Here is a 12,860-nt window from a genome sequence, read left to right on the forward strand (position 1 = left end):
TAAAAATCAGGACAGATGCTAACCCTATACATTGCCCTTTCCGAGGGAGGTATTTCTGAGCTCTGGTTTGGCTATCAATCAAGATGTGTACCAGAACGAATATTCCAAGAGAATTTTGATCCCGTTTCAGCAAAAACATAATGCAGATGGACAATACGTGTTTTCGTTGGATGAATCATTACCGCAAAAACACAATCGTTTCTGAACACCCATTCGATCCTATCTCTACCCAAAAACCGCAACCTGACCAATCTGCTCAAGTGTAGCACAATCGAAGAATTTTTTTCGGGATTTTGAGCTCCTTGGTGTACAAAGTTAATTGAAGAGCCACGATTTGCACGCATTGAAGAGCCACGAATGGCGAAGTATCTTTAATTTCAATAAATCAGATCCTCTTCAAGTATGTTTGTCTTTATTAACAGCTTGAGAAAGCGATTCCAAAATCGTAGTTGCCACCCGTTATGGCAATCGAAAGGAAACCCGAAAAGGACATAAATTTGGAGGTGGCTGTTCCTTAAATTCATTTGGAATTGATGGCTCTTTTCGGATGGAACCCGAAATTGAACCATTGAACCCGAAAGTTTGGAAGACAAAAAAAATTCAAGAGAACTCTGCGAGAACTTTCTGACGAAAAATGATTGTGTCGTAATGATTTCGGCGAAGCCGTTTTCGGAAAATTTAATCCAAAAGCCTTCGCTGTCCGGTCTAACTGAACAATGGAACAGGAGGAATTTTCGTACGCCTAAATGGCTACTGTGTAATTTACAATTTATGATAAAATATACATGCAGTATGTACACGATTAAATATGGCTCTGTTACAGCATAATGGGCCTAAATAAATAAACAAATGGGCTAAAAAAAAGTGGAACATGGCTGATACAAAGGATGATGGTCCGTGTTCGGGGAAAAATTCGAGCAATGGGATATGGTAACAACCCAGCAAACATTAAATCGCATAACAAGCGTAAATATAACATCATATGCCCTTAAATTTGATTGGCATATAATGCGCCTAACTGGCATATTCATGCAAAAGTGGAGGCCATATACATACATGGCAAATGCTTACCGAATTTGTTTGGATGAATGTGCAACTTTGACCGGCTAAAATAGCGATTATGTTGGAATTGAATTGCGATCTAATATGAATATATTCATGAATTGTCAAAGCACCAAATACGACTTTTGCCATACTCATATACGATTTATTACAGACATAGAAAAAAAAACAAATGGCGCAAAATATTTTCGTGAAATGTTTATCACGAATCGCCATTTGTTTATTACGAATCGCCATTTTTATATATGAGTATTTATGTTTGTAGAAATAATAATTGTTTGATTGACTTGTGTTGGGAGTGGAATATGAATGTTTAAAATGAATGTTTAAAAAAAAATTAGAAATAACATATCACTCTAACAACATTTTGTTGTCTGTTCTCAACTTCTAGTAAACGGGCGCACAACCATCTGGCTATTGTAAAAAATTCCAATTTAGCTAAAATTGCTCAATATTTTCGTCGATTTACGAAAGCGATGATAACGCGTGGAGAAACGATTGTAACCCAATTTGCGAACAGTAAACAACGTATAGGACAGTGGCACTAAATAAACAAAAACAAAACGTGAAATGTACTTTCAGATGAGACTTTCTATCTGAACGCAAAAAAAACGCAGTCCATTAAAATAAATGCTTCAATGTATTTATTAATAGTCAAATCTCCTGCGAAAGCTTTTATTCACAGTCATAAACAGCAATAGAGTTCAAATTCAGCTCGGCCAGAGCGTCTGCGCAGCCTCCTCACGGGACTTTGCATCACGAAAAAAAAGCAACGGACAATGAATCCAGTGAGACGAAACGCTTGCCAAACTTGTTTGCTATAACTCTCGAATACGAAGCTCCCCATGTGCGTGTAATGTGATCGCAACTGGGACTGGGAAGTCCCGTCCACACATCTAAGAAAAACCCGCGGTATATCAGCCAGAATTGATAAGCACACAGAAATAAACAACGCAGTGGTTATTACGGATCAGTCGATCGTTGTAAGTGCAAAACGCCAGTAGTGGTTGCGAGAGAAATGGCATCTAGTTTTAACTTTGGGGCGATTTTGTTGATGACCCTGCTGGCTGCTTGTTTCAGCGAGTGTGAGTAGCTTCTGAATCGGGTACGACGGGTTCGATCATTGTTGGTGTTTTGTTATTCATTCCAGGCTTCCATTTCCCCGATAAAGCCCAGCTCGAGCTGAGTGATGTGTTGAACAAAAACTGTGGCGTGACGGCTTACGAGGATCGAGATCGTCCGCCCTATGGCCGTTTCCAAGAAACGCCCTGGTTGGCACTGTTCTACTACCCGGATGATACGGTTCACTTCTGTCACGGAACGTTGATCACCCCAAATCACGTCCTGACAACCGCCGTCTGTGCGAATAACGTTGCCGTGAATGAGTAAGTTGTACAGATAGTGCTCTAGGTCGTGAACTGATAGCTGACGGGTGTTGAATTTGATTCCAGTACCATCATTGTTTTGGGTGAATATGATTTGAGCACCGATCAGGACTGCGAGGGAATAAAATGTGCCGATTCGGTCCAAAAGAGACTGGTGAAGAGCACGACGGTACACCCGGATTATAATAAGGACACATTCGAGAATGACATAGCCGTTGTTATACTCAATATGGATGTGGCACTGAGTGAATGTGAGTATTGCTAGCATTGTTTGTTGATCAATTTTCGTGCGATTCTGTCGACGATTATTCTATTGTTGTTGCTCTATATTTCTGGTAGAAGTCTAGTTAGTGTTAGAGTGAAAATCTCCATGATAAGGAATGAAAATCTATAGGGTTTAAACTATCTCTTGGTGTATTTGATCATAGCAGTAGCTGTTTCGCTATAGGGTTTTTTGCGAACAGTTTTTTTTCTTTTCCTATTTTAACGGAGACTTCAAATTATAAGATTCATTCGTCTCCGAACGGTTGCGAACAGCTCTTGTGAAATCCCTATTATCATCATTAAAACTAGAGGCTATTGTTTGTACGAAATTGTACGAGGAAGCAGGGTCCGAAATCTTCGACTCTCCTCTCAGTAGCTTCGCTTCGACTAGGACTACTTCGGCATTCGCCGTCAACATGCCTCTAATTGGGTAGAAATGAATTGACGAGCGTTAAGAGAGAGGATGACTGATGAACTATTCTAGCAAATGGTTACTCTAATTGACGTGACCAATGAACACAAATCTGCTTCTTCATTCAACCTGACTTCAACCACACTACTACTCCCCCGGACTCGAATTTCATTACCCGCGTGCACAATTTTATTTTAACGTCCATAAAAAGTGAAACGAAACCTTGATTTCTGATGCAAAAAAGTAGTTACACTATTGATGGACGGCTTCATTGTTTACCCTCCGTGAACTCAAACCAACGAACTTAGACAGTTACCAGGTATACTATAAATAGTCCTGTCCTGCTTCAGCAGGACCTGTCCTGATTTCGAGATTCCAAAAGTTCGTTCTAATTTATTTTTCATATTCTTAACCTGATTTTCAAAAGACATTCAGTTTTGTTGACAAATCATTTTTTTCAGTGTACCGTTTTATCTCAAATTCCGGACACTTAAGCTTTGATGGCATTTAAATAGTGTCTTATTACTCAAAATTGTACTTTTTCGCGAAATTCATTAGATTTTTGGATACAATAGAGCCTTCTTTTCCATTTGACTAGAAAAAAAAATTATAGAAGGTTGTGTTCAAGACACGACCGCATTGTAGACGTAGAACTACGCTGTAGTTTAATTCAAGTCGATTGTTTATAACTGCGGATATTATTTTATAACGCTACGCAAAATTTTGAAATAACCATTCTACTAGTTTTTATTGTAGATTCATCTGACGATAATTGTTTGATGATTCATTCTTGTGCTCGCAGAACAATACATGCTCGAGATAAGCGCAGCTGTCATCCTTAGTGGAGAAAGTTTTGCTACTGGCAAGCGAAACCAAATCACATACAAAATTTCAGAACGCCATATACTTTATTGGTGACTAAATAAACGAAATAAACTCTATCAAATACAATCCTAGTTGAAAGCAGTTTTGCGACTGGCACGCGAGCCCAAATAATTTAATAACATAATATAACTTATTGAATAATTTGATATTGCCCAAATATTTTTTCCATGCGTCCATAAAATTAGCCATAGCGTCAGTTCAGTTCATTGATGACAGAAAACAAACAATATTAACTGCTTGAAAAAAGGCTGAATATTTGCCTCAGCAGAAATTCATTACCAATACCCTAGCGTAAATATTTCCCTCCCGCTATCTCCCCTCTTCGTTTATATTTATCATTACGACTGCATAATTTGCAACACCAAACAGTAGTCAAACAAAGCATTGAAGAATTATGCGATTGTTGCATCGTTACAGGGCCGATTCACACAGGAGCAGATACAAATGAGGTTTCAGCGTAGCGAAGATGCAGTATTTTTACGTACGGGTTATGAAGCATGCACGTACGCATACAAATATCCATATACGATGGCTTGAAGCAACTAAATATACACACGCTTATCTCCGTTTTGCGCTCTTCTCAACAGAAGCCCTTTCTGTTAATATTACCAGTCTAGATTAACTTAGCTATCATTCTTTGTGGAGAGAGTTTTCCTACCGTCATGCGAAACCCAATCACTGATAAAATTCCAGAACATTTATTTTCTTGGTGAGCTGACGATAGCCTAGCTTGATGATTCCCCACACAATTGTGTAGCTTAGAACATTAACGGAATCGCGTAAGTTTGATGCAAAGATTGTAATGCCAGAGACAACAGCGAGTGAGTAATTTGGTCGCGTCCACAGCTCAATCCGAAACAAAGACATGTGATGATGCAAAACAAGGGAGAACAAGCGATATTCATTGCTTTGAATACAGAACGAATGTTTGCCTTGCTTCCTTGCTTGAGACTTTAAACTTTTTCAGTTCATTCGTCTCCGACCTTCAAAAAAGCCCTTGTAAAACTTTACTTTATCCATAATATTACTCCTCCATCCCCATTGCCTTGAGGAAGGTATTCGATCCCTCGCCGTCCAGCTCGCCCAGCAACGATGTTATTCAGTCGATTTCCCCACGAAGAATGGTAGTTTTCCTCAGCGAGATCCACTGTTTATACTCTAGGTAAATATTCCCCTTCGTTCTTCTTCTTTTCCTTTGTTGCTCGTCGATAAGTTGCTCGTTGTTGACAGCTCTGTTCGGGAAAGCACACAAATGGACAAAAATGTATGGGGAAATGGGAGTGTTTCCAATTTTCATCAATTTAAACCATATACAGACATTTAGATTGTAATGTATAGCATATCAAACAAATCTTAGGAATTTCCGATTCGTTTGGTATGTAAATAGCCAAAATCCGTTCGCGACAAAAATAGTTATTAACGTTAACTTTATTTCATAAAAACGTGACCTGTTTTATGATTTGGCACCCTTAATGAAAGACGTAGTTCTACGTCAAAATTGATTTACAAATATGTTTTCATGGTAAAAATCTGAGAATTACACTAATCACATTGGTCTCAAATTCCAATTCCACACCATTTTTGTCACTGACTCATATTCCGAACACTTTTGTCTCAAATTCCGAACAGCGAAAATGCATTTAAAAAAAAATCATAACTTTTAAACTACTGGTCCGATTCATACGATCAATATATCAAATTAAAGTCAATTAGCTAGTCTTTTTTGGAAAAATGTTATGTTCGCAAAAAATTGATTTTGCTTTGGTAACAATTGATTGTAATTGTTTCTTATAGTTTACATGGTTTCTGGACCAAGGGCGCTATATCGGTATCGATACCTGCAAATGACGTTAAAATGAATATTAAATTATTTCTAACATTAAAGTTCAGTAAATTCACATTTAAAAATGAACGCAATTTGAATCATGCGTAGAAACTTCATTCATATTCCGAACACAAATTTTAATGAAGATTTCTGTATAAAATATCATTTTATTTCATCCATTTATTGTAGATTCGTACCGTTTCTAGCACTTAACATGAAAACAACAAACAAAATAGTTGAAAAAACTACAAAAACTGATAAATTAACGATGCTTGTTTTTAACGAAATTTGCTAACGCAAACATTTTATCGTTGCTTTTGATTGTCACTTTTTTGCAAATGCTTGATATTATAAATTATAGGCTGCATCGATACCTGTAAATGGTGTTAAAATGAAGCCTATTACCCAAAGAATGCTAAGGCTTTCATTATTCAATTATTTTTAACATTGAAGTTCAGTAAATTTACATTTCAAATTAAGTGTTCGGAATATGAATCATGCGTCGAAACTTGATTCAAATTCCGAACACTACATCAATACTAATTTTAATGAGTATTTCTGCATAAAATATCATTGTTTTCGTCCATGCTTAGTAGATTCATACCTTTTCTAGCACTTAACATGAAAAAAGACTAACGAAATAGTTGAAACAAGTACAAAAATTGAAAAACTAACGATGCTTGTTTTTTACGGAATTTGCTAACGCTAACATTTTATCTTTGGTTTTTACTGTCACTTATTTGCAAATGTTTAATATTATAAATTACTAGCTAACCCGGCAAACTTCGTCCCGCCCATTTACTTGATTAATTCTCGAGTAATGCAGAAATTTGTGTTTTATTTGTATGGCAGCCACCCCTAAGAGAGGGGGGAGGGGTATCTAACCACCATAGAAACATTCATTGCACCCTAAAGTTTCCATATGCCTAATTTGGTTTAATTTGCTTGATTAATTCTCGGGTAATGCAAAAATTTGTGTTTCATTTGTACGGCAGCCCCCTCTAAGAGAGGGGAAGGAGTATCTTAACACCATAGAAACATTTATTGCATCCTAAAACCTCCACATGCCAAATTTGGTTTCATTTGCTTGATTAATTCTCGAGTAATGCAGAAATTTGTGTTTCATTTGTATGGCAGCCCCCCCTTTGAGTGGGGGAAGGACTGTCTAACCATCATAGAAACATTTATTGCACCCTAAAACTTTTTTTTTTTTTTCATCTGTATTATAGTGATTTTCAACTCATTTGGCTGGTTCGTCACTTTTTACTTCCATTTTTGGAAGAATGTCGGGAGTGAGAATTGAACTCGTGACCTTCAGCGTGAGAGGCATGGATGTTACCACTACGCCAGATCGCCTCCACACCCTAAAACTTTCACATGCCAACTTTGGTTTCGTTTGATTGATTAATTTCCGAGTAATGCAAAAAATTGTTTTCATTTGTATGGCAGCCCCCTCTAAGAGAGGGGGAAGGAGTATCTTATCACCATAGAAACATTTATTGCATCCTAAAACCTCCACATGCCAAATTTGGTTTCATTTGCTTGATTAATTCTCGAGTAATGCAGAAATTTGTGTTTCATTTGTATGGAAGCCCCCCCTTTGAGTGGGGGAAGGACTGTCTAACCATCATAGAAACATTTATTGCACCTTAAAACTTTCACATGCCAACTTTGGTTTCGTTTGCTTGGTTAATTTCCGAGTAATGCAGAAATTTGTGTTTCATTTGTATGGCAGCCCCCCCTTAGAGAGGGGGGAGGGGTCTCAAAATATCACGAAAACCTTCCCCGGCCCCAAAAACCCCTACATACCAATTTTCATGTCGATCGGTTCAGTAGTTTCCGAGTCTATAAGAATCAGACAGACAGACAGACATCACTCCATTTTTATATATATATATATATATATATATATATATAGATAAGCTATATCGATACCTGTGAATGATGTTAAAATCTAGCCAATACCCCAAAGAATGTCTGCGCCTTTATTATTCAATTATTTATAACATTGAAGTATAGTAAATTTACATTTAAAAATGAAGATGTTCGGAACATGAGACTGTTCGTTATGATTAGCCGGAAAATGGTTTCCGTTCCAGAATATTGTTTCTTGCTCGAATCTTGCACGCAAACAACGGTCCTGATTTGACAGATTAGGCGTTGGTCAAGGTGGCTTTGATTTTTCACTCCTTGTTTCATTTTCAATATTTCCAGCACTAGATGGTCGGTGTTAAGTCAGACCGGGCCATGTGACCATGGTTTTTCGTTGTGCATTTAAAATAATTTCGATACGTTATTCCTGCCGCATGCGTGATTTTCCGAATCTGATGAATGTGATATGTAGTTTACGAAATGCTTCATCTGATGCAATCAATAACCCGAAATTTTCAATTTCGCGACCATTTTGGACTTCGCCACAACCCTTTCTCTGAAAAAGAATTTTATGTGAAAAGGAAGAGACAAAAATTTGAATATTACACAACTCATCGAAAACTAAATTGATTGAACACAGATAAACTTAACGATGGCTAAGTGCTGCATATGTGATTTATAGGTATCGGTGCGGTATGTGTATTGTGCCATTTTGTTGCATCTGAGATTTAGAATCAACAAAGAACTATTACAGATATTTCTTATTTGGAAAAGCATATCCGAGCACCGAAATATTACAATAATATTCAATTGGCATCCACTTTCAATTCCATATTGAATTATGTGGTGTTAAAATAAAATACAGCCGCTCAGAAGAAGGAGCTCCTGCATTTCATACAGTGATATATCAGAACAACCTCAAATCTATGGATTGTACTACGACACGCATGATAATGCTAAATCCGTCAACAAATCTCCTGTGTTCGTACAAAGACAGACACAGATCCTGGATGTGGGCCAACAGCCAGGCCTCGGAAAAGTCATATTCAACTGAGGATAGTCAGGGGATTATGAACAAATTCGCCTTCGCATTCAATTAGTAATGAATTTTGGCTTCTTCCAGCAGTTTCTTTGTCAACATGACTCAACAGTCATTCGGGAGTTTGATTGCTATCTCACACTACGACTCGACTATCTCATTTCATTCTTCCCCGCCAAATGAACATCATTGCATATTGAAGTGACTTCCACCAAAAATGAATCGTTTCTCTCTCTCATGTATCACGTATGCATGTATCGATGCTTGAGTTCAATAGCGTACAGTGTTGTGTTCATAAACACTGACAAATTTGTGAATTTCGTTAACAAGTTGCTAAAATAGTTCATCAAGCTGCTAAGCATATTTCAAAATGTCCTGAGTCTGTCCGGATCAACTGCAGACTGTCGACGAACCTGGTGCATCAGGTTTTGGACCCGCTGGGCGCTAGAATATCTCGTGAATATCTTTCCGTACCAAGTGGTATGGAGAAACGAAAGGGGCCGAATATCGGATACCTAGCAGTCGTCTTAGATCCGTCAGTCCGGAACGGATGGCTGCGAGGACAGACCTTCTCCGTCATAAAGGGTTGAGATGGTCGAAGTCGACAGATCCAAGTGACGACGCCAGGAGGAGTGATGCGACACCCGGTGACTCGGGACCTTGGTGTTATCAGACAACAATGAAACATAGGGTAATGCAGTACCACTGCACTCGTTGAACGTGCAATACAGGTCGTGGATGTTGAGAGGGCAAACGCCATTGTTCATTCAATCCAGCCTTGCGCATTAGAGTAGCATCGCTCCATGACAGTCCGTGATATAAGGTAGATAAGGTAGACATAGGACTAACGTTGGCTTAGCAATCAATAAGTAACAAGCATATACTAGCGTTCTACGCATAGTTGTTACACGTGTTTGCACGTGATCATCTGGTGAGCGAATGCCTTATAACAATGAGATTTATATTCTGCAAAGGTGTTGCAAAAAAACACAAAAAAACTTATTATTTGTTCCCAGCTTCTAAAAAACAACATCAAGTTCAATCGTCCCATGTTGATATTCTAGGCATAACTGTCCCACCATGGATATGGAAACCGGGGATCAAGCTTGATTGATTTAAGTGAGGGAAATTTTTCACATTTCATTAGACAACAGTTTACTGCTTACAAAAAATCCGGTGTATTGTTAAACTGAAATGCTTAAAGCTTCTGGCAGACAAATATGATACAAATCTTTGATTACATTTTTTCCTGTTGAAGATTTTGGAACATGAGCCAACTATGCGTAGAACGGCAGTATAACTTTCAGACATTTCGTTACTTCGTTCAGCCGGTTGATAATTATTAACGCTCAAGGGAGGAATCGATTCCTCCTCGGGAATACCCAGCGCAAACAATACCCCCTCCCCAAGTCCCGACAGTTGGAATCACCGGTCGATAGCGGCATTTGTGAGCATTCGATAAAAACAACTTCTGTTTTCACCAAACAATGTGGCTCGGTTCAGTCTGGCTGCGGAAAAGAAATGGAATAGGGAGAGAAGGGCATAATGCATAGGCGTATGAGTGTGATCATTCTTATCTCACATCGCAATAACATATCAATGGATTTCCGAACGGGCTCCAGCTTATGTACGACTTTTTTCAAGCTATCGAAACCATTTTTCAAATGAATAAGTTGCAATCATATACCTCTTGAACATTTTATCTTTTGCATGAACTGTGTATCAAACTATTCCGTTGATTCCAAGCAGCCGAAGCAGAATTATTAATGCTTGGAGAATGGATTTCTCCATACACCTACCCCTCACTACACCATATCAAATATTTCGTATTCTTCACTGTCAGATCCATAGTCAATTGCACCCATCGGTATCGAATTATCATCGATACCTCGATTTTCGTTAAATGCTTCTTTCAAATCGGCTGCAAAAACGAAATGAGATTGGGGAAGAAGAGCATAATTATGCAAAGGTGTGTGAGCGTGACCTTCCGCATCTCACATCACAAAGGATTTCCACGAGGGCCAGCTTATATACGGATTTGTGTGATTCCAATAACCTATTTTAAAAGCTATTTTGAAGCTATTGAAACAAATTTTCTAGTCAACATTTATATAACTCTTGGATATTTTAACTTTCGAATGAAATGATTATCATACCACTCCGTTCCGCCGGCAAAGAGGTATTAACGTTCAAAGCCTTGCACTCTAAGCGTCACTCTCTCGTTTTCGAAACTTTGAACTTACACCCCGGTACAGAAATGAACGACAGAGCCCTACGTCAAAAAGAAGAGTTTTTCTAAAATCCTTCTCATATCTTCCAGCAATCACACCCATCTGCTTGCCGCTGATTAAGTTCGAAATCGGAACCATCAACCAGCCGAATGTGTACAACACTCTCTGGACGACCGAGGCTCGTCCCCAGCAGCACTGGATGCGCTACGTCGAGCTGGACGAATGCAATAAGCTGGTCGGGGATCGAATCCAGCTGCACGAGGGTCAAATTTGTGCACGGAGCTTCAACAACAAAACAATCGAGATGATCGGTGGGGCCGGTTCGGCATTGGAGGTCGAATACCACAGCCGTACCTATCAGGTGGCAATGCTTTCCATAGGGATTCTTGACGCGGAGCCGGGAACTCCGTACGTGTATGTCGATGTCACAAAGTATGTGAAGTGGATCCACAATATGGTCAAGAATAATTGAACGATCGACCGACTGATCGTATATTTTTAATCTCTATCGTGTGTTTATGCAAGATGACAATTCCCCCCACACATATTGGGAGCGAGTATGAATTCTCCAGAAACGTTCAAACCAGAAGCGAATGTGAGGAAGAACCGGTTCACCTGTGGAAAGGAATTCACCAGCGGGGAGATCCCGTATTTTGCGGTGGACTCCCCTAGGACAGAATTCAATAATTCAATAAACCTGAGAGAAATGAGATTTCGGCTAAGGTGAGAATTGGACAAGCTTAGATATGGTTATCATTTCCCAATATTTCGAGTCATAACCAGCTTTGTATCTATTTTCGAATTCCAACGCTCGGCCAACATCTAGCTGGTAACCGAAAGCACGGTGTCCAAAGACACAGCCAGAGAGAAAAAGAGAGGAGAACGTGTAAAATGTCATCCTTATCAAAATTTATAGTAATGGGACAAGTTTTTAGCCGTTTGTGCTGTTTTCGAATCATTCCAAACCAAATCAAGACCTCAACTTAAACTCTCTCATTCCCTTTTCATCTTAATTAAGAATGTCGTTGAAGAAACAACAAAAACAAAACAAAAAAATATGAATGAGATAAATTCTGCGTGTTTTTTGCCTGGCGCGATCGGCACAGGGCTTTTGTCCACTCAAAGATGGCTTAATCACGTGTCTATTAGTCTGAAAAGATGAAAAAAAATAGCACTGCGAAAGCTGGTTATTTTACGATCACCTTCTCGTGCGAGTGCTAAGTGCGTAGCATTATTAACGATGGTTGTTAGAAGTTACCAATAATTCGATCACGTGAATGTGAAATGGTGAACAGAGATATTCAACGTAAAAAATACGATCCGCATTGCCGATCCATCATCCATCAAATACAGCAGCCAGGTTCAGCAGTGTGTCAAAAAATGACACTAATGCGCTCAGCGTCTTATTTATTTATTTGTTTTATTTTTTTGATAACTTGCCGCTCCCTCATCGGCGGTGGTGACAGTGACAATGAGTATTTTAATCGGATTTGTCAAAGGCTGGATGGATACTCAAATCGCTTTGATGTATATCTGATGAACGATACTTTGACCAAGGGCACGTAGATAAGTCGATTGGTTGCCTAATTATTCCTTCTACTGTACGGTGTGTCAGTTATTAGGTGCACGAGCTCAACACGCAGCCTCGATTGTAATGGCGCTGAAATATAACATAATATATTCGATTCGATCAGGAAGTGTTAGGATCAAAACTTGATCACACAAGAATGCGTGTAAATTGGTAATAATATTCTGTACCCCCTCTCCTTTGTTCACCACAAGTTTGATTGTACCAAATTTTGATCGTAACACCCTAGAAGAGAACAATTGCTGTTCACGTTTTTCGTCTTTTCGAATAGTATCAAATAGTATCAAAGTTCAAAAT

General features: G+C 38.7%; 1 protein-coding gene across 1 annotated transcript; it reads left to right on the forward strand.

The window, feature by feature from the left end:
• The first annotated feature begins 1,857 nt into the window (after window positions 1-1,857).
• Window positions 1,858-11,477, forward strand: LOC129772652 (CLIP domain-containing serine protease B4-like). Its single transcript, XM_055776223.1, has 4 exons — window positions 1,858-2,147; window positions 2,213-2,447; window positions 2,514-2,698; window positions 11,065-11,477. Exons 1-4 carry the CDS (start codon window positions 2,081-2,083, stop codon window positions 11,445-11,447), a joined length of 870 nt encoding a protein of 289 aa, XP_055632198.1. The 5' UTR covers window positions 1,858-2,080; the 3' UTR covers window positions 11,448-11,477.
• Window positions 11,478-12,860: the final 1,383 nt, after the last annotated feature.

This window comes from Toxorhynchites rutilus, chromosome 1 (assembly GCF_029784135.1).
Source record: "Toxorhynchites rutilus septentrionalis strain SRP chromosome 1, ASM2978413v1, whole genome shotgun sequence".
Classification (NCBI taxonomy): Eukaryota; Metazoa; Arthropoda; class Insecta; order Diptera; family Culicidae; genus Toxorhynchites; species Toxorhynchites rutilus.